The sequence below is a fragment of the Equus quagga genome, unplaced genomic scaffold, assembly GCF_021613505.1.
Source record: "Equus quagga isolate Etosha38 unplaced genomic scaffold, UCLA_HA_Equagga_1.0 146_RagTag, whole genome shotgun sequence".
Lineage (NCBI taxonomy): Eukaryota > Metazoa > Chordata > Mammalia > Perissodactyla > Equidae > Equus > Equus quagga.
In genome coordinates this window covers 1,749,534-1,771,038 of record NW_025796728.1, presented here as the reverse complement: position 1 = coordinate 1,771,038, position 21,505 = coordinate 1,749,534, and the positions used below count along the sequence as shown (strand labels likewise).

The following is a 21,505-nucleotide window of genomic DNA, read 5'->3' as shown; positions in this document are numbered from 1 at the left end:
CACTGGCCTCCAGTCCCAGCTCAGTAATAAAGACATCCAGGCAGGGGCGGGGGCCCAGCACAGCTCCAGCCCGTCTGCCTCAGAACCGGATCCTTGTCTGTAGTGATGTCTGGCTTTCGAGTTTCCTCTCTGGCACAAATCAAAACCATTCGGAACACTCTGTAGCCTCCTGGCGCTGTGTGCTATGTGCCCAGATGGCTAAACCATCCGGGCCCCTGGGCTCCTCGCCCCGCGGGCGTTCACACGGCGCCCCATCAGCGCATCGCCTGCCCAGCCAGCGCCGAGCCCCAGGTTTAGGAGCTATGGGCGTGTTTATAGTGAGCCCCTCGGTCTGGTGAACTGGGATTTCAACGTTCATCCTGCACCCCAAGAGAGAGAAAGCAAATGTGTTTTCTGGACAAACGAACAAGCTTGTGGGCAAATCCCTCCCAATGGGTAGCTGGGTAACTCCTGGTTCTGCCTCTGCTCTTTTGGGGAAAGGGGGGCTGCCGTAAGTCAGGACAGGGCCCTTGGGGAGTGGCCAGAAGGAATTAGAGGGCTTTATTTATCATATGAAGTAACCCAGGAAAACTGGTGTTTTCTTCACTCCTTTAGAATCTATAAAAAGAAGTTTTCAGAAAGTTCTTCTTGTCCTCATTACTCTCCTATTTTGGTGAAAAGAGAACAAGATTAGGGTTGTTACTGATTGTGGCAAGATTCCAGCCACCAACCCTCATGCTCCCTTCTCAAATACCCTCCATCATCTGTTTTTGTCTTTTTAAAATCCTTTTAAAATAGAGATGGAGTTTCTTAATGTTTCTTGGGAAGGGCCTGCAGACAACATTTGTAATACTGGATTATTTGTTGTTGAGATTCTGCTTCTGGTAACCAGGGTAACATAAATAATAGTGGTGTTGGGGGGATCTTGATGGAATTCTTTGTTATTGGGATAACATTGAAATGGAGGGGGTCGTGGTATAAACAGAGCCATTTCCATAGGCCCTGGTCCTCTGGGGACAACGGCTGGCTGACGCAGCTCCCCAGCACTTCCAAACACTTAGCTTTGCCCGCTATGTTTGCTGGGAAGTGAATTCCAGAAAGAGGGTTTACAAAGGCAGAAGTCAATTGCTATGAAGTATTTACACCTCCATCGATTGTGTTTATGAAGAGTGGCCTGTGCGGTCCTTGGCAGAAGGTTTGCATTTGTATGTGCTTGTTTTGGCTCGGGCCAGCCAATTTAGGCAGTAAACACTCAGACCCAGGCCCGAAAGAGGAGAAACCAGCACCGCCACTCAGTTCAGCCTTCGTGTGGCTGACATCCGGGAGGGAGAAAGTCCCCTTAGAATTAGTACATTTGGATGAAGTCCAAATGGTAAATTAGGGAGTCAGTCTCAGAATCCACACAACTACTTGGTGGTAACATTAATGATGGAGAAGGTTCTATCAGAGACAGAGGGCCCTGCATGCACAATCATCAGACATTTGCTACCAAGAATGGTGATTCTTATATGTACTTAGCCTCTCACCATGTGCCATGTTTTAAGTGCTTTCCACATATTAATTCTTTTAATTCTCACAACAACTCAATGCAGCAGGTCCTACCATTGTCCAATCTCATAGTCAACTGAGACTTGGAAAAATGAACTACTCTGTGGAAGAGGTGGGACTGGAACCCAAGCCATCCGATTGGGTTCCAGGCCCCACTCCTGGCTTCTGTCTTGGAAATATGTGGGACCATGGTGTCATTCCTCCCCTGTTCTCTCATCTCCTTGTGGACCCCAGGAAGGCCTCCATATTTTCTCTTCATTTGACATTATTCTTCTGTTGATACTTTATGGTTGTGTGAGGTGACTTCCTTGGTGTCCTCAAGCAGTAAAAACTCACCTTCCTTGGTGTCCGGTGCTGGCTGCTGTGTTTGGGATGGCTTCCCTCCATAGCTACCCTCTCCTGAGGTGGGCACCATCCCATACTGTCTCTGTTCACAGGTGGAGGCAGGGCTTGGAGAGAGCCACACGGCTGGGAGCGACAGAGTGGAGACATAAACCCAGGGAAGACTGTGGCGCTCTGTCCTACCCGCTGCCCCTTCACAGGGGGCAGAAGCGTGATCTGATTCTCAGCCATCCCCTCCCACCCCTGGGCAATGAGCACAGGGAGCTGGCGATCCCGGAGAGGTCTCAGGATGCTCTGCCAAGGGGCCAGTGTGGCACTTCCCGGACCCCCTTTCTCCCTGTCTGGTGAGGGCCCTTGTGGGATTTATACCAGGTGTCCTTTATGCTCCTGCTTTTAATTCAAGGGACAGTGTTCTGTCCTGTGGCTCCTACCTTCTTATTCAAACCAACTCGGGTCCCCACAAACTTCTTCCGGCTCGCCTTTTCTGCAAAGCCTTCTACTACCCGATTGCCTGCTTAGCTCAGTTCCTCCAACCAGGGACCAGAGAGATGGAAAAAGACGATTGTAAACCAAACTTTTGACACTTCCTGCCACCACTCAGAGACTGCCTTTGGCCACATTTAACATACTACGGTCATACGTCACTTAACGACGGGGATACATTCTGAGAAATGCATTGTTAGGCGATTTCGTTGCTGTGCGAACATCACAGAGTGTACTTGTACAAATCTAGAAAGTAGCCATATACTAATGTGGTATATTAGTACCATATAGCCTACACACCTAGGCTACATGGTACTAATCCTATGGGGCCACTGTTGTACATGTGGTCTGTCATTGACCGAAATGTCGTATGTGGCACATGACTGTGTTGAGAACATCTTCGGGACATAGGAACTGCTCCCTGGTAACATTTGCAATCAGGAACTTCCTTTATCATTTCAGTTTAGAAGCTTTTGAATATTCTTTTTTAAAATAAAAAAATAAACTTGTAAAAATACGTTAAATCCACAAAAGTAATACACAAATCCGTGTTAGCTGTGAAATAAATTCAAACAACACAGAAGTACATCAAGGGTGAGACTTCCCCTTTCCTTCCATTCTACACTCCTTCCCAGAGGGAACCACTTGTTAGCAGTTTGGTTTTTACATTTCCAGAAAGTTTCCTTTGCATGTGAACATATGGTTTAAAACTTAACCTTGAGCGGATGCTCACACAGGGCCCAAGCGTCAGAGAAGCCCCAGGTGCTCCTCGGGGGGAGCCGTGGAGTCAGGGATGCATCTGGCTTGCTCCTACGGTGGCCTGGAATGTGCGCTCAATATTTGGAATGAATGAATGATTGAATGAAGGAATGAATGCAGATTTGAGACACATAACTGGGTACTTTATTTTATTTTAGAAAATAGTGATGCCTGTTTTTATTATCATTCCTTTTGGACTATTGTCATTTTCTTCCTTCCTCAGATTGAAACTTCTAGATGAGAGGAATGAAAGAAGCATCTGATGTCTCCAGTATTTCAGCACCGTGCAAGAGCTGGTGTTAGGTGGAAAACACACTTGGACAAAAAAAGAGAACATTGGTGTCTATAAAATCTGCTTTGACTATGTCTCAGAATGATTTCCAACTTCACAGTTTTTCATAAAATGACAATGTTTCATAAAATGACTAAAATCAGAGACCTGTGAGTCTTTTGGCTTACATTTTATTTCCTCTACCTGTTTAATCCACACTAGAAACTGTTTTTCAGCTTTATCTCTTTATTACAAACATCTTTTAGAGATGCTAGAGATTTCCATCAATCACACACCTACAAATGTTCCAAGCGGTTACTTTTGCCAGCGTTCTTATATAATTTTACTAGGTGAATCTAGGTTTTTCTGCTATGGCCAGAAGGAAAAGTTAGATTTACAGAAAGAAAGCTTTATATTTCAATAGAAATGCTAAATTAAAAAAGTCACAGGCTTTGGGGTTCCAATCTACACTCCCTGGGACCAGATATCTTTACTGGGGCCTTTCTTCAGGAAGGTAGGAAGCCTCTTATGGGCAGAGACAGCCTCCAATCAACCTCTCTCCCACTGCCATTCCAAGTAGGCTGGCGGCCCGGGCCGTGGAACAAGCTAGAACAATGCAGCCTTTGTTGTGGCTGCCGATTTACAGCGCAGGCAGACGGCAGGCCCAGCTCAGCCACCACCCCTCCCTGCCTCACTTTCCAGAAATGTCTCAGATAAAGACAGAAACAAAGCCTCCGATCCTATTTGTAATGTTGCCTCCTCAGTTATATAATCTTAAGAAAAACCAAACTTTTCCTCACACTCATAATTCTAAAGCATGTCTAGTTTCTTCTTGAGCGACTGCAGATCAAAAGGCTTGTAATCTACCAACACTTACCAGCAGGCTTGATTTAGAATTAATGAACCTGAAGGTGGAATCAGGAAGATCACAAACAGAGGGTTAAGGATAAATGGGAATTATCACGAATTAGGCCAGCTGAAAGGCAGTTTGAGGCCTTTAGGAAAATGAAATTAAGAACTGCAGCAATCCAAGCAAAGAACTTTGCTGCAGGGTTATCAAACCCGTAGGGCAGAAATCAGTCATATCCACACTGGTAACAAGGATGCTGGCTTTGGAGGCACATCTTGAATGGCGACAGGCAGCGGTATTGGTATTTCCAGCTCAGGTAGGTCTCATCTTCTTAGCGGACGCTCAGAAGCCAAGGTCCGGATGCAGCCGGTCAGTTGCAAATAACAGCTCAGGAATGTTAAGTGGCTTCAGGAGTCGTGTGGACAGCACAATTACCTAACAACAGGAGGGGGCAAACACACAGCAGACAATTAGGGGAGCCAATTTCAGATTATTAGATGAGGAGAAAGAAACTGCAACAATTTCTTTGTGGGGAGGCACGGAGTGGGGCACTGTGCAGACAAAGGCAGAAGGCGGCAGCTTGACTGTCATCGGATGCTAGTGTTCTGGGTGGGGGGGTGCACAGTCTGGGGTGGCCTGTGGGACAGCGGGGCTATGTCTACTGAATCTTTAACCAGTGGGCACTGAGAATGGCCAAGCCCAGCCACCACGCTGCTGCTGAATTGAATTTGATCATACCATCGCTTTGCGATCCAGTAATGTGACCTCAATATCAAGGTTTCCTCCTCCGGTAGGGAGCACGCGAAGGCACACTCAAGAGGTAGATGTTGTTGTGGGTGATGATGATGATGACTGTATTAATTTCCTAGATCCAAAAACTGGGCGGCTTAAATAACAGAAATTTCTTGTCTCATAGTTCTGGAGGCCAGACGTCTAAGATCAGGTGCTGGCTCCTTCTAAGGGCTGTGAGGGAGAATCTGTTCCATGCTTCCCTCTTAGCTTCCGTGTGTCTCCACATCGTCTTCCCTCTATGTGTCCAAATTCCCCCTTTTTATACTGGATTAGAGCTCACTCTATTGACCTCATCTTAATTTGATCATCTGAAAGACCCCGAGGTCACATTCACAGGTACTAGGGGTTCGAATTTCAACATCTTTTGGGGAAGGGGTCACAATTCAGCCCATAACAAACATGACAATAATGATGATATCAGCTAAGATTTGTTAGTTCTCATGATGTGTCAGGCCCTGAGGATGATCTCATTTAATATCCATTTAATCTTCATGACAACCTTATAAAATAGGTATATATATATCACACTTATTTCACAGATAAGGAAAATAAAGTACAAAAGGTGAGGTAACTTGTCCAGGACACACAGGAAACAGTTGAGTCAGGAGTGCAACCCAGGCAGGCTGGCTCCAGCATCCCAGCGCCTGTCTGGTCACTTCTCTATCATCAAGGGCTCCAGGCAAGGCTGCCTTACTCCCCCAGTCCACATGGACCTTTGGGCCACTCCGGCCTGGCCTTCTGGGGACCTTCCTGCTTCCCTCAGTCTAGACCTTTCCTCTGGGGCAGATGGTCTCTGCGGGACTCGGAGAGCTTGTTTCCCAGGGCCGGGCTGGGGCTGTGGGTGCTTTGTAAGAGCTGGTGAGGTTCTGCACAGGCAGGTACCGTACACCCGCTAGATGAGGGGTGCCTATGGGAATGGGGAAGGAGGTCCTAGAGTCAGAACCCCAGCCCAGCACCTGAGCGAAGGGGATTGCACGGCCGGCAGCAGGCCTGGCTGTGCCTCCTGGGAGCGTGCGGGTTGGCACTGCACACTTCACTATCTCCCCTTCCCGCCCCCACAGTTGTCCCAGGTGTAACCAAGCCACTGAAGTCACCAATTCCCACTTCCTAGCTTACTGGTCAAAAACAGAGTCTACTCTAATGTGGAGGAAAAGCAGATGGGGCCGAAGTCAAGGAAGGGGAGGGGAAAAGAAAGCATTTTATAATTTTTTTGTGTTTTTTGTTAAAGAAATGAGGGTTATTAAAAAACTTTCTGTTTAAAACAAAACTTAGTCTTTGCAAGCAGCTATTTTACTTTTTCTTGAAAGAGAATTGTCTTAAAAAATATATGGTTAATGTCAGCCAAATCATATTTTTGGCAGACAAAAATACACTGAAATCTGTGCTCACATTTTTCCTTGAAAGCCATGTGATGAGAGTCTGAGGGCAGTGAGTGACTATTAGCATCGCCTGAGCACCCACACACGGTGTAGACACCACTTGACTATGTGGCTCTGAGGAGGGTCTCTGCTCACTGCTCAGGGCCTTCCACGCCAAGCCCAACAGGCGGTTAAGAATGGCGGCTCCTAGGCCAGCTCACTCATCAGACCCCCGCAGAGCCCAGCGCCACCTCTGACGGGCTATGTGTCCTGGGGAAAGTCACCTCCCTTGGAGCCTCACTCTATCTGTCCCAGAAGGAAAACAGCAGCCCGGAGCTCGGAGGGTTGTGGCAAGGATGCCATAATGTCGCGTGCGTAGAGCGCGGGAGGTACCCAGCAAGTGTGAACTGCTATTTTATTGTGGTTTTGTGATTGGGTCATAGGCCTCCCTTGGAGTCTTATGACAGCTAAGAACTCCCTAGAAAAATATACATATGTTTGTACACACAAGATTTTGAATGCAGTTTTAGGTGAGGTTTGTGGACAACTAGGATTCCTAGACCACAAGTTAAGAAACCCTTATTCAGATACTTTAAAAAGCACACGCATAAAGACACAAATCCTTTGCACACTCTCTGGCAGCAGACTCTTGTGCGGTGGTAGAGGTCAGTGTAGCCACGGTGCCAAAGGCTCCCCTCCTGCCCTCGTGACCTGCCAGTCCCCACCACCACTGCCTGCCCCTGTGGAACTTAGTTCCAACGCCAAGACAGCAGATGCCTCTCTGGCTGAGGTGAGGGCAAGTGCAAGGGCTAGAGCGAGTCTCTCGGGATGCTTGTCTTGTTGGCAGCATTAAGGAACTTGGAGAGAAAGGCTCTAGGCTCAGTTGATGTCGAAACATCTAGAGCAGCGGTAACCGAGCCTAAAGAATCCATCACTCTCGGGCTGTGTGTTGGCCTTCCAGCCACTGCTGACAGAGACTGTGGGTTCGGTCACCTCCACTGAGCTGGAACCAAAGACCGGGCCCCTCACAGCTAGCCAAGCAGGTGTTTAGACAGCATGAGGGCTGCACCAGAGGGTGTCTGGGGCCTACTGTGTGGGGGGTTGAAAAGAAACAGATGGAAAGCAAAGGCAGCATGTGAAGTCACGTAGGGGGTCTTTGAGGAGAGAAGAAAGCGGAGACCAGGGACTCTTGCCGGACAGTATAGTGGTTAAGAGCAGAGGTTCAGGAGTGTCCAATGTGAGTTGGATCCCAGCTGGGCCACTTGCCCAACAGGTGAGCCTGGAGACATTGCTTAATCACCCTGAGCCTCAGTTTCCTCATCTGTAAAGTGGGGATAGTGATGCCCACCTCACATGATTATTGTGAAGATCAAATGTGAACATATATGAACATATCTAGCACAGTGGCAGGCTCTAGAGGGGCTTAAAATGGGACCCGCCATTGTCATCTTCCTCATCATCACCATCCTCACTATCCTCATCCTCCGCTGCACTCCCTCTATTCAGCACGTGGCAGTCCCTGGGGCCAAAGCAGCCGAGGCAGAGCTGCCAGAGCCACCTTCCCCAAGTGTAACTCTGACGGTCTTACACATGGGCTTAAACCCCGACCGCCTCCTCTCCGCTCTTTGAGAGCCCAGCCCTCTTAGAGAGCATTCCAGGACTTGAGAATCTGATGGCTGCTCAGCACTCCACACCCCACCTCCTTCACCATCAGTTCCACATTCCAGCCACCCTAAACTATTTGCAGATTCACAATCGGAACTTTAAGGATGCTTCTTTATCTGGAACAGAGTGAGTTCCCCCACTCTGCCTGAAGACCTCTCAGTTGTCATCCTTAACAATCTGCCCATGTATCACCACCTCCAGGAAGCCTTCCCAGACCATCCCTCCCTGAAGCCTGAGTGTGTTCCCGTGGCTATTGGTATCACACTGTATTGATTCCTTAACTGAGTCCTCTAATTATTTCCTAACACAGTGCCTGATATATTAGCATGTCCTTGATACAGTGAGTTCATGAATGATTCAGTGAATGAACAAAACAGTAAGACAATGAAGGAGGCAGTGAGTTTAGCAACGGTCAGCAGGAAGTTTTTCACATTGAAGACTCTAGTAAAAGCTTAAATAGCTCTGGATAAATTTGTTTCAAATGAATTCAACTAAAAATCTATTTATTTAAAATTCCTATTCTGAAGAACCAGCCGGATTGCCCTACGAACATTTCGTTTACAGTGTCACAGTTGCTGCTCCTTGAGCATTTTCACACCTTAGGCATCGTTTGGGTGTCAGTCTGCTTTGGAGCATTTTCAGACTTCTTTAGTCCATTCAACTAAGGGCACTTCTGAATTATTTGTCTAAAACAGGGCTTAAAATTCTAAAAAATTAGCGAAATAGGGGAAAAAAGGTACTCAAAGATGAAACAGAAAATGCTTAAAAGACTCTGAAATTGGCCTGTGAGACCTGAAATTTAAATTTTATCAACAGTCATCAAACGTGCGATATTAGGCAAACTGAGCATTAGAGAATTTCCTTTGGAGAACTGGCTTTTCCCCAAGCAACTGAAGTCCCTGATGAAGATTTCTATCTGTGAGACAGGGACAGAGGACACCAGAGTCCCCAAGAGCCTCTGATCCAGGCCCCTAATGCAGCCTTCGGGGCTCCACCCTGGCATGTACCGCGGCTGGCAGAGCGACGCTTAGTGTGTCCTCAGCCCGCGCGGGGCTCCTACAGGAGCCGTCCAGCCTGAGCGACCCCGCCCTCCCGCTTCCTTTCCATTCTCCAGGCCGTTGCTATGATTTGTAGGTGCCAGCATCTTCCTGCCCTATTTCTGCTGAGCCCAGAGGAAGCAGGGCAGTCCAGGATTTACATTCCACAGCCCTCTGATCTCTAACATTGTGGATGGAAAGGAGCAGGAGATAAAAACGGGTTTTCTCCCTTTTTCTTTTAAACTTGGAGATTCTTCCCAGTAAAAATAACTCACATATGCACAGGCGCCAACCTGCGTATTCATCCATTTGATGAATGGGTTTTTGAGCACATAACATATTCCAGGCACTGCCCCGCCTCCACTTGCACAGGTGCTACATGCACACACACACACATTCACACACCTGTGGTAAACAGAAAAGGTTGTATTGTTAAACCAGTGGGACAGTGGACTAATTAAATGGACATGATCGAGCTTTCTGGAAAACTCACTGTCAACTGTTTGACCTGCTGTCCAATACCGTGATCTGTACTTTTTCTAAAGTTTCAATTTCAAATTATAAGTCTCTGAGCTAACTCAGGTAAAAAGAAAAATTTAAAACCCCATCCACATCTTCCTTAGAGGAAGAAAGTTCAGAATAAAATAAGTCTAGACCAAAAAAAAAAAGAAAAACCAACTTGACTTCTCTCCTTGGGGCTTCTCACCAATTTTAGAATAACCTGGAGCCAAGTTTTAGAGCCAAGATTTAGGTATCCTTGAACCCCTAAAGTTGTGCAAAATTGTGTGCATATTTCTGGGTCTTTTCTTCCTATTACACTCTTACTAAATATTCAGCTCCAGAAATGCAGAACCACATGAAAGTGGGAGCGGGCAACGTGCATGTGCCAATGAAGAGCAGTGCATGGCAGGGTCAGCTCGCCCACTTGGTCTTCCTCTGTTTCCTGAGCTGGCCTTTCCCTGTTTTTTCTGGGAGGGTCCCTCCCTGTTATTTTCCTCCCACAATCCCAGGCTTCTGCTGTCTCCTGGCAGAATTCAGCTGCCACCACCCAGCTACAGAATTCAGCCTGCAGAGAGCTGTCTGGGCATGGAGCCCCACCAGGCAGCAAGCGAGTGAGACAGAGGCAGGGGCCAGGAACATGCGCTCCAGAGCAAGGGGAAGGCTGCACAGCCTCGTGGTTGTGGCTGTTTGGGGTGGGGTGGGGAGAGCTGCCTCTCTGACCCCTTTTTTGTAGTCAGGAAAGGGGCCTTCTCCAACTGCCCACTTTCTCTCATGAGCACATCTACCAACAACCATGGGCAGAGAGCAGAGAAAAGACACCCATTTGAGAGTATGACAACAGTCCTGTGGGAAGCAGGAGTGAATGTGGTTTCTGGATTCCACTGTTTCATGCTATCCTTGTCACTTTTTATGAAAGAGAATTCCTTTCTAGATGTGCCTTAAATAGATTCTATTAGTTTCCTGTGAAGAGCTGACCTCTGAATGCCTTTCACGTCTCTGCCCACAAGACTTCTCCAGGAGGAGCCTGTGCCATCTGAAGGAACCTCTCCCTCCACTTATTCCCACCACAGCACCTGTCCAGGTTCCTGGGACACTTATCTCTGGCTGGAGTTCTTGTGTTTAATGTCAGTTCCATGAAAGCAGGAATGTGCCTGGCTTGGTCACCACTCTATCCTCGGCACAAAGAACAGGGCTTGGCACAGAGTAGACGCTCAGGGAATGTTCACTGAATAATCAGCTCATCCAAGGTAATAGCCATGGTTGTAAGTTCCTGTCTTCAGGTCCCAAAAGCACCCACATAGATAGACTCAAGACAATATGGGTTAATAGCAACTGACACAAGAGACAAAGTGGTTTCAGTTGTCCACAATCTCAGAATGAATCAACAGGTTGGTGTAGTCTCCAGAAAAGCTACTTTAATCTTATGCTGCAATAATAAAAGTAAAGTTTCTAGTGTTCAATATCTGACATTCAATGAATAATCATGATACCCAGCACCAAACCCTGTTTGAGGTTCTGAGAATAACATAGTAAAAAAGCACAAAGTCCTGCAGCTGGAGGGGAGTAAGCAAGCAGAAGAGTGGTGGGAAAAGGCCAGGTGAGGTCGTGTGGGGCCTTGTAGGCCTGGTGGGGATGACAAGAAGGTGGCCCCGATGTCTCTGCACTGATCGGTCCGCACCAAGGGATGGCTCTCAGTTCCAAATGATTCCCACTGTGGCTACGTACTATCCAGCGAACCCACAGCCAAGGGAGCGGGTTTGGCAGAATCAGCGGAGAAAGAAGACCCTGTTGAGCTTGACTCTGTTCTGGCACGGTGAAGAGACGTGAGAGGTGTAGGACGAGTGGGGGAAGGAGAAACAAGCCGGGGCTGAGGAGAGCCACCATGATAGGGCCCTCGCGTTCATGTCAAGGTGGAGGGCAGCTGTAGGAGCTGAGGAGACTCAGTTTGGAGAACAGCAGACCTGGGAAGGACATGTGGAAGAGGGATGAGCCTGATCTGCTTGGAAACTCTGTGTGGCCCAAGAGCTAGAACCAGCACGGATGGGCGAGAGCTCCCAGAAGGCGGATTTGGACTCGTCTAGAGGAGACTGCCACACCAGTGAAGCCCTCCAAGACTCAAGCAGTGGGAGGGCAAATCCCCGTCACTGGAGACGTGCAAGTGTAGACCGGACAGTAAAGACAGAATATATACATCAGGTATGCGTATTATCACTGTTTAGTTTGACGATCAAGTCAGAGTTACTCTCTTGGTTGCCAGCACGTCTTTGAGGGTCTGTTGGTGCATAGAACCCACCCCTTCAATTAGTTCACCCGAGTCTTCCAGTGGAAGTCTGAGTCTAAGCAGATAATGGAACTCGCATGCACGCCATTTCCTGTGTAGCCAGAGCAGCAAGGCCTACCTTCCACCGCACACAGCAGGAAGCTGGGCCTGTCTCAGATCTGGGCAGTCAGCTGCAGGCCAGGGCAGCTGCGAGGCTGCTGAGGTCTGAGGAAGGAGCCCCGCCTCAGCAGGTGTCACTCCAGCAAACACCCAGGTAATCCACCTCCTTTCAAAACCGTGGAGATGAAGGGCACTCTGATAAATCACTCCTCTTCAGAATCCTCCGAGGGCCTGTTAACTCTTCAGGGGGACTTTTTGCACAAAGGACAAGTAGCAGTCAAGGCTGCTCCTTAAGCCCGAAATTCTTTGCGAAGTTCTCTCTGCAGATGACTGAGCACAGGGTCAGATTGCATCAAAGCCACTGCAGATTCCAGGGCTCTGTTGTCAAACTCAGGTCACACGACTTTGAAAATGTCTGCATTTTATCCTTTTAGAGTGAGGATTAACATGTCTGTCAGGCTGTTACAACCATCACTGTTCTGAAGAGCTAAGAATGTTAGGGGCAGTGAGAAGTGTGCCCTCCAATAAAAATTAAAAAAAATGTCTTGCTCAAAAAGGCAATCACTCACTAAACAGATTCTTAACACTGCTGACAGAGAGGGTGTTCAATAAGGCAGAACTCACCACTTTATTAGAAATTTCACCAGCTATGACCATGACAGGTGATGGTAACAGTAGAAATGGTCACGGCCAATGACCGGTCACTTCCCTGCTCAAGAACCTCCTGTAACTCCCTAGATACTGGGCCCCATTCCTCAGGAGGGTGTCTGGAGACCAACAGGGCCCAGGCCTCTCTGCTTCACCAGGTGGCCCAGCCACTCCACCACCAAGCCAGCTCTCCTGCAGTCAGCGGTCAGACTGCTCCTGCCATGTGCTAGGCCTGGGAAGCCCCAGCCTTTGTCCTCAAGGAATTCATGTTTGCGTGAGGATACTATGCCAGCAAACAGGAAGCAGTCAGAGTTCAGATTTGGGATGCCAGCAGAGATGCAGGAAGGGCCCGACACAGCAGGCAGGACTTGACAGAAGGCCAGAATGGGGGCTCCCTTGGCTGGCTGAGTGGACATATCCAGTAGTAGGTGGAGGTGGGAGACAAAGGCCCCAGCAGCCCCGCAGCCAGGCCTGGGCTGGAATACCACCTGGGCTCTGTGCAGCTGTGTGGACAGCGCCCTGCATGGGCCAGCGTCCTACCTGAAGCACTGCACTTGTGTCTGTTTTGCTTTCTCCAAACCATAGGAAGTTCTCAGCTGCAAGCAGAGGCAGCAAAAGCTGAAGATAAGGCCCCAGGGGCAAGTCTTGACGGAAGGGTGATGAGGTGAGAGGCAATGGGAAGATGTCCCAGGCTCCCTGTCCTCTGGCGGGACAATTCTGAGGCATGTAATACTTGGCTCCTCGGGGCCCCCAGAAGACAGAGCCTCAGTCACCCAAGTGGTAACCAGCCCAACGATGCCGTCTTCTCTGGCTTTTCTCCCTCCACTGCCTCTCTTTTCTGATTCCCTCACCTCTGCTCCTTGGGATCACCTCCCAGGTAAACTACCTGCTCTCACATCCCTGTCTCAGGGCCTGTTTTGGGGAACCCACGAAGGCGAGGATTTTCAGCCATCCTGAGTTACAGGCCCTGCTTCGCCCGCCAGGCGAGAGCTTCCAGAAGCAGGCAGCTCCTCCTCCTGAGGTCTCTCTCCTGGTCTCCTCCGCCTCATGCCAGGAGCCACAGCCCCTCCTGCAGAGCAGGGTGGTGACTGCTCAGAAAGGGTCACTAATAACCATAGCCACCAATTACTGAGGGCTGTGTGCCAGGCGCTGTGTTGAGAAGCACATTCTCTCCCCTGATATAAGACTCAGCCACCCCAGCCCCAGTTCCTAAGCAAGAAAACTGAGATCTCACATTTCCTCTCGAAGATCACCTGGCTAGTAACAAGCAGGGGTAAGAGTTGAACCAGGCCTGTAACATCAAGAGGTCTGTGTTCTTAACCATTGGTCCACTTATTCCGAGAGCGAGATGAGACCTGGTGGGTCTATAGAGGAGAAAGATTCTTCACTTGTCATTGTCTTGACAATGCCCCTCCCAAACTCCTCCAGCTCTGTCCTCTAACTGTCACAGTGGGGAGGTGGTCCCCGGGAGTCACCCTCAATTATCTGGAGCCTGGAAAGCAGTGAAAACTCTTGAGTAATTAAGTGCTGATGGGACACCAGAGAATATATGCCTTTCAGGAATAGGGACAATAGGATCTTAGCCCTTGAAGCCCAGAGGCAGGAGAGGACTGTAAAAGGGGAGCTCTTCTCCCTCCACCCCCCCCAGGAGGAGGGCAGACAGATGGAGAATGTGACATGGGCAGGACCAGGTGGGGGAGGAGGGAGGCAGGGTGGAGATGAGGAGGCAGGATGGAGATGGGGAGCACTGAGAAGCCCATGAAGGGCCCTCGCCCGCCCTTCCCACTCTTGCCTCAGGATTCTTATTCACCGAGGACTCAGTACCTGGGTTCCTGGCTTCAGCGACGGCACAAGGTCTTTGATCATTTTGGCTTCAGAGACTGTGACCCCACCCACTACGAAGAAGATCAGGAGAGGGTGGTCGCTGGGATGAGGCCGGCTCACCTGCAAAACAGACACCCGCCATTGTCAGACAGATGGCATCATGCAGGGCACTGTGCAGCTGGGCACCATCTCCACTGCACCTCCACGGGGACCCCAGGGCTGCTATCCCCATAATGCAGGTGAGATACATAACCTTTACAGAGACCATGATTTGTTAGGGATAAGATGTGGTAGCGGTTTATGGATCCATTGACGAGGAAAATGCATAACATGTCACCTTATTACATCCCTTTAAATAAATATTCTATTGAAAGAAAAGTTAAAGGAGTAGGGGCTATTAAATCAGAAGAGAAGGCTGAGGGGCAACTATATCTTCCTTACCAGCCTTCAGGTCTCAGCAGAAACGTGCCCCTTCTTTGTTACATAGCTCCGTTTATTTCCCTCAAAGCACTTGCCACAGCCTGTGCTTATCATATTTGTTTGTTTGTTTGCTTCCTTGTTGGCTGTCTCCCCTACTAGAACATAAGCTCGATGAGGCGGGGATCTCATCTGCCTGGTTCGCTGCCGAATTCCCAGCTCACCTAGTGTGGTTTCTGGCACATAGTAGGTACTCAAGAAATGTCTGTGGACTGGATAAATAGTCAAAGTCCTAGGGAAGAGGAGGGAGTGAAAAAGATGCAAGAGACTAGGCCTACCCTCGAGGAGCTTACAGTCTTGCCCAGACTTCATGCCTTCACCTTCTGCACACCAGCCTTAGCTGAGGGCCTACTGTGTGTGGAGTGTTCTACTAGAGGCTGTGGAGAATTCCTCCTGATACTTTATGATTGCACCAATGAGGCAAAGAATACTGTAAACTAAAATGAGAATGACTCACAGTACCCCTCAGGAAATGCAAAATGAACAAATTTGACTTACTGGCTAACTAAAGGGGACAGGAGGGGGTTCCTGAAGACACTGTGTTTTGAGCTCTAGCTGGAAGCCAGAGTTGGTTTGGTGAGGAGAGGGCAGGCAAAGTGGTGTGAGCTACGTTCTGGAGGCAAGCAGTCACCGGCTGGGTGGAGGAGGATGGAGGCCCCGCCAGGACAGAGCAAGCATGGAGTCACTACAGGAAGGATGTTGGCAACTGCACCCATGGCCACTGGAGCCAGAGGTGGGAGAAACAGGCTTGACTCCAGCAACACGAGGGTAGGTGAGTGTATGCACTCATTCACACTAATGCACAAACCACCTTCTGGCCGTGGACAGTTCCCAGGAACAGTGGGGTGGGGCAGCAGGCCGAGAAGAAGCCCTTTCTCTTACCTCTGCTCCAACTCCTTTCGCAACTGTGTTCTTTTGGCTTCCTTGCCTGAATATACCCACTTTTCAACATCTTATTTTAAAAACATTTAAAAAGGTAATACATTAAGTGTTTCCAGTTACATAAATCACTCCTTGGCTACTAGAGAGGAAACTCAGAGTGGAAAGGAAGGAAGGAAGGGGGAGCAGGGAGACAGGGAGAGAGGAGGAGAGAGAGAGACAGAGAGAGAGAGAAAGAAAGAAAGAAAAAGAGAGAAAGATCTAAACTTTTTCAAAATGGGTGGTGGTGAATAATGGAAAAAGTTACAAAACTTCTTTTTTTAATAAGATTTTATTTTTTTTTCCTTTTACTCCCCAAAGACCCCCGTACATAGCTGTATATTTTACGTACGGGTCCTTCTAGTTGTGGCACGTGGGACGCTGCCTCAGCGTGGTTTAATGAGCAGTGCCATGTGCGCGCCCAGGATTTGAACTGACAAAACACTGGGCCGCCTGCAGTGGAGCACGTGAACTTAACCACTCGGCCACGGGGCCAGCCCCCAAATTTTTGATCTTCAGCAAAAGAGCCTTGACTCCTCGCCCTCCTCTAGCTTCCTGCCCTGTAACTCTCCTACCCTTGACTGCATTTGTTGACTGCTTGCTTCCACTCCACGTACCATACAGCCATGACAATCTTGCTTTGGTCTCACTATCCCCCTGGATTTTGTCTCACTGAAGTCAACAATGGCCAGGACACTTCTTTGTCTCCATTTCACTGGTCATTTCTAGGGCATTTGTCACCATTGATGACACCCTTCTTGGCTACCACAATAACTTTTTTGTTGTTCCTTCTATCTTCCTGATGGTTTTTTCTCAAATTTCTTTATAGGTTCCCTTCTTGGTCTGCCCCTTTAAGAGTTGATGCTACTGAGGGCTCCATTTGGCCCCTTGCTCTTCTCGCTTGACACATCATCTCTGAAGGACCTCATATCCCTTCATCTACTCACCTACTCACATGCCTTCAAGAATCTTTTATATACTTCCCAAATCTATGTCTTTAGCTCAAACATCTCTATTGAGTTCCTGTGGACATCTGTACCCGGATGCCTCTCAGGATCCTTAAACCCAACAGGTTTCAAATTTGATGCATGATCTTCTCCTCAAGTCTATTCCTTCTCTTGACTTTCTAAGAGCATCACCACCTTCACAGTCACCTGAGAGTCATCTTAGACTTTGCTGTCTCTTTCCTCTCTCAGACCAAGTCCTGTTAATTCTGTCCCTTCATATTTTATTGATCTCTCCTTTATTCCCACTGTCCCTGTTCTGGTCAGGCTCTCATTTCTTCTTCAGCAGGTTACTGCCACTGCCTTCTACTTTGTGTCTGTGTCCCTGGTCTGGCCATCCCCCATCCATTCTCCTCATTCCTGCCTGAGTAAGCTCTCTAAAATGCAAGTATTTATTATTGAGCAGTATACTAAATATTTTTGTGCACCATCTTATTCAATTCTTGAAAATCCTTAGGAGGAAAACACAATCATTGATGTATTTTGCAGATGAAGAAATTGAAGTTTACACATGGTAACTAAATCACCCAGGGACCAAACTCCAGAGGCTACACTCTTAAACAGCCCTCCACTCCATCACATGCTCACTTTCTCCCTGGAGAGTCTCCTAGCTCTGAGGATAAAGCTCAGATTCCTTAAGTGAGTATATAAGGCTCTCCTACTGTGGCTCTGCTGTATGCCTCTATTTTCACCTCCTCTATACACACTGTTTGCTGGAGCCATTCATAATGACTTGAGCCAGGCCTTAATGCATGGTATTTGTTTTTCTGGAATGTTTTGCTCACCATATGACATTTTATTGAATATACACACTGAAAAGTACATTTATCACAAGTGTTCAGCTCAATTTATTTTCACAAAGTAAACAAACCTGTGTGACCAGCACCCAGGACAGAAAGAAGCAGAAAGCCAGTACCCTGGAGTCCTTCTCATGCCCTGCTCCTGTCACTACATGGCCAACTGTGACTACCATCTTGACTGCAAAGACTCGACATTATACTTTGCTTCTTTCACTCAAATATATGCCTTGGAGACTTTTCCATATTAGTAGGAAAGATCTGCAGCCTGCAGGAATTTGTTGGGACCATACCAGTGGGTTTTGGCACCTGTCTATGTCCACGACATTGCAGTTGGAGTATTGTCTGCATCATGTTGTTTTATGTAACATACATAGTTTCCTGTGCATAAAGTACTTTTGCTTCCCCTTCTTTACCTCCTTCCCTCTTACTGGCTTTAAAAAGCATCCTCTTCTCTAAAAGGTTCTCCTTGATCATCTTTCAACTCCTGTGCCATGACCCAAATCTGATAGATGCTCTGCCCTGGCCTTGTCAAACGGGACTGCTACCTTGATATACCTGCCTGTCTCTTCTCCTAGAGAGCAAGCTACTGGAGGTAGGGACTGACCATCTTTATCTTGGTATTTTTGGCTCTGATCTTAGACCTAGTTTACGGTAAGCTTTCAGCAAGTGTTGCATGAATAAAATGAATGAATGAATGAATGAATGAGATCCACAGGGTAAATGGAAATGCCCTTCTTTTCTTTGAGATCTTTTAGAAACTCTCTCTGCTTTATGTCTGGTTCTTCCCGGCTGAGTAAGTACCAGCCCTACAAACTATTGTTTCTCACGTAATCCTGGGACAGAAATACAACTGGCTCCAGAATTTAAGCGGTACAGTATGTTCCCAAAGACATATGCTTTCCATAAGAGAGTCTGGACTCTGAAGTACATTGCGAGAATCTTGGAAGGATGTATTGAAAGATGAAAAGGAAAAACGTCATGAACAGCAACAACAAAGAACAATACCCTGCAGCTAAGGAGCTGAGGGAATGTTGGTTTTGGTACAAATAAACGGGTCCCGTTAATGCATGTTGCTGTTTGCTATTTTGGTTTCTGTTTAGATTTAAGTTTTGATACCAGACTTTCCTTTTAGATCCTGTCAGGTCGGCAGGCTATTGGGAAATGGAGTCTTTTCAGTCTCTTCCATCAGAATAACACATTCCTTATAATCAGCCACACACGGCTGAGTCCCGTTTGTATGCGAGCTCAGGGTGTAAGGTTCTTTAAAGATGAGATGTAAGAATCATTGCTGCCATCGCAAATGCACAGATTAATACAGCACATCAGACTCACTCTCTTTCTTCACTTTCCAAACCTTCGCAGGCTGTGATTTTAAGACAGCAGTTCTGGTCAGAGAAGACAGTTTCTCTCCACCACCCATCCCAGCCTTTGAAGCAGAGGCTGCCAAAACCTCCGTAGCTGTGGGCCCTGAGAGCGCTCTTTGATGTCCTGATTGGTTTCCATGAGAAGGGTTTCAGCTGCTTCCGGTTTCTCTGGAGGTCTCTAGGAGTTCTGGGAATCCTGCTGCTGATTCTCCTCCACCCAGTTTCTCTTTCTGTGTGACTCACTTGTCCCCAGCACGGGCAAGGGTCAGGTCCCCATTTTCCGATGACGGGCAGGAAAGGTCAGGTCCCCAGTCTCCAACAATGGGCAGCAAAGTGCAACAGGAGCTTTGGCCTGAAGGGCAGGAGGCCCTGAGAACAGCCATGCTGCCTTGGAAGATGACTTGGTAATGGCTTTTCTTCCAGCAGGAATTAGTAAGAGCCCTGCCACTGCCACGGGACACTTCAGGTCTAGCACTGTGCTTTTCACTCATCCATTCAGCCATTCAACAATTATTTATTGAGCAACTACTGTGGGCCAGACACTGCTCCAGGCATCAGGGATTCAGCGGTGAATGGACCAGAGAGGAATCCCTGCTGTCATAGCACTTATATTTCAGTCGGGGAGAAGGACACAATAAAGAAGCGAATGGCAAGGGGGGAAGGTGGTAAGTGCTATGGAGGAAAATAAAGTGGGGGGTAGGGCAAGCATTGCTTCCTGCATCCTTAGAAGCCATGCCCTAGGCGGAGGCTCCACTTTACAGACAGAGACCGTGAGGCTGAAGGGGTGACGAAGCTTGTCCAAAGTCTGCCAATCAGTGAGCTGCAGGGTTGAGATTAAAGCCTGTCTCTCTCACTGCAGGGTGAGATGCATTCCACACCCCCATTTATAAACAGATCCCTCCAACTGAAAGCACTTTTACTAGCTTTCATCTCCTAAAACTCTGTACTTTTAGTTCTTTAGCAACATCAGCCAATTACCAGCATCCTCATGGGACTCACTCATTTAATCACATTACAGAAGGTTTCCATGCTGCCAGAGGTTTCTGCTGTTTGGCTTGACCTCCTTGCCACATTTGCTCCAGTGGATGGCTTCCTCTTCTGGAAACTTCCCCCCATGCCCTCCACTTTCTAAGCCCTCTCAGTTTCTCTCCTTCCTCCCTGGACTCTTAGCGGGCTCCTCTTGCTCCATCTGCTCCATTACACGCTGCCTTCTTGACTGCTTGGGCCTCTGACCCCTGCTCTTGTCCCAATCCGCTTTCCTGGGTGACCCCATCCCCGTCCACGGTTCATGCCTCATACATGGCAGTAGCCGTAGATTGCTACTGTCGGCCCAGGCTCTGTTGAGCTACAAAGCTAAATCCTAAAATGCAAGTTTTCTTCTTCTCCGTTCCTGTTTCCCAGCCAGAGAGAATGTTAACAGCGTCCATCCAGTCATCTGAGTCCAGGCAAATGACCCTAGACAACATCCTCTCATTCATTTCCTCATACAGTCAGTACCCAGTCCTGCCCTCCTCTCGTCCTACCTGAGCTCGCACTCTCATCTTCTCACCTTCCCTCTCCAACCTGATGCTCGTCCAGCCTCATATTCCCCTCTTTCACTGCTGCCAGGGCGATCTTCACAAATTATAAACTGGTTATATATCCCTAAAAAACATTCAATGGCACCTCTTTCTTTTTGGTCAAATTTCAATCCTCTAGCCCTTTGTGATAAGCTTCTGCTTATCTCTCTGTCTTCATTTTGCTTCACCCGCTACATGCTACTCTTAGCTCCAGCCATTTGGAACTGCCTGTAATTCCTTCGATGTACCATGGCATTTCGTCACTTTGTTCCTAACTCCTACTGCTCTGACAACGTTCAACTCCTCTGGGAAGCTTTCTCTGACTCTCTGATTGAGCTCCTCCTTCTCTGTGCCCTCATATCCCATCTGGCACACCATTTATCTCTCCTCCCTGCAATCCTCAATTTTCTTGTCTGTCTCCCTAATAAACTGTAAGCTGCACAACGTAAGCTAGCCAAGGCAGGTAGGGTATCTAGTTTGTCTCTATAGTTTCCTTACCTACAACAGGGAGGAGCACATGAAAGAAGCTCTCAATAATTGCTCACAGGCAGACAAAGTCCGTAGACTGCCAAAACCAAGTTTTTGTTTAATAATTCCTACCAAAGTCCATCTCACTAGAACTTATGGATCATATTTAGCTAATCTTAGACAAAAATCAAACCCTACCTTATCGTATGGGGCATAATTAAGAAGAGAATATAAACAACGATTATAAATAGTGCTGCAAATAGAAATTCCGGAACGTGTCCTGATTTAATCAACAAAAGCAAATGCCAAGAGGTTTTCCTCTCGTCAGAAATGCCATTAAGTATAAGGGACCTAAGCCAACAGTTCATCTCTCTGAGTCTCGCTTTTCTTATGTAAACAATGAGGAGCCAGACTAGATGCCTCTGCAGGTGTCTGTCCAGCCCACATGTGAACAGTCTCCCCTACGCCTGTGGTCATG

At 47.9% G+C, this 21,505-nt stretch overlaps 1 protein-coding gene across 1 annotated transcript in view; it reads right to left on the bottom strand.

The window, feature by feature from the left end:
* Nucleotides 1–3,246: 3,246 nt before the first annotated feature.
* The window catches only part of LOC124232994 (sec1 family domain-containing protein 2), a 395,716-nt gene continuing 377,457 nt past the window's right edge, over nucleotides 3,247–21,505 (bottom strand). Inside the window, exons 8-9 of the mRNA XM_046649989.1 lie at nucleotides 14,438–14,557; nucleotides 3,247–4,667 (exon numbers count right to left, since the gene is read on the bottom strand). Coding sequence (XP_046505945.1) covers nucleotides 4,575–4,667; nucleotides 14,438–14,557 — 213 coding nt within the window. The 3' untranslated portion in view covers nucleotides 3,247–4,574. The remainder of the gene's footprint in view (nucleotides 4,668–14,437; nucleotides 14,558–21,505) is intronic.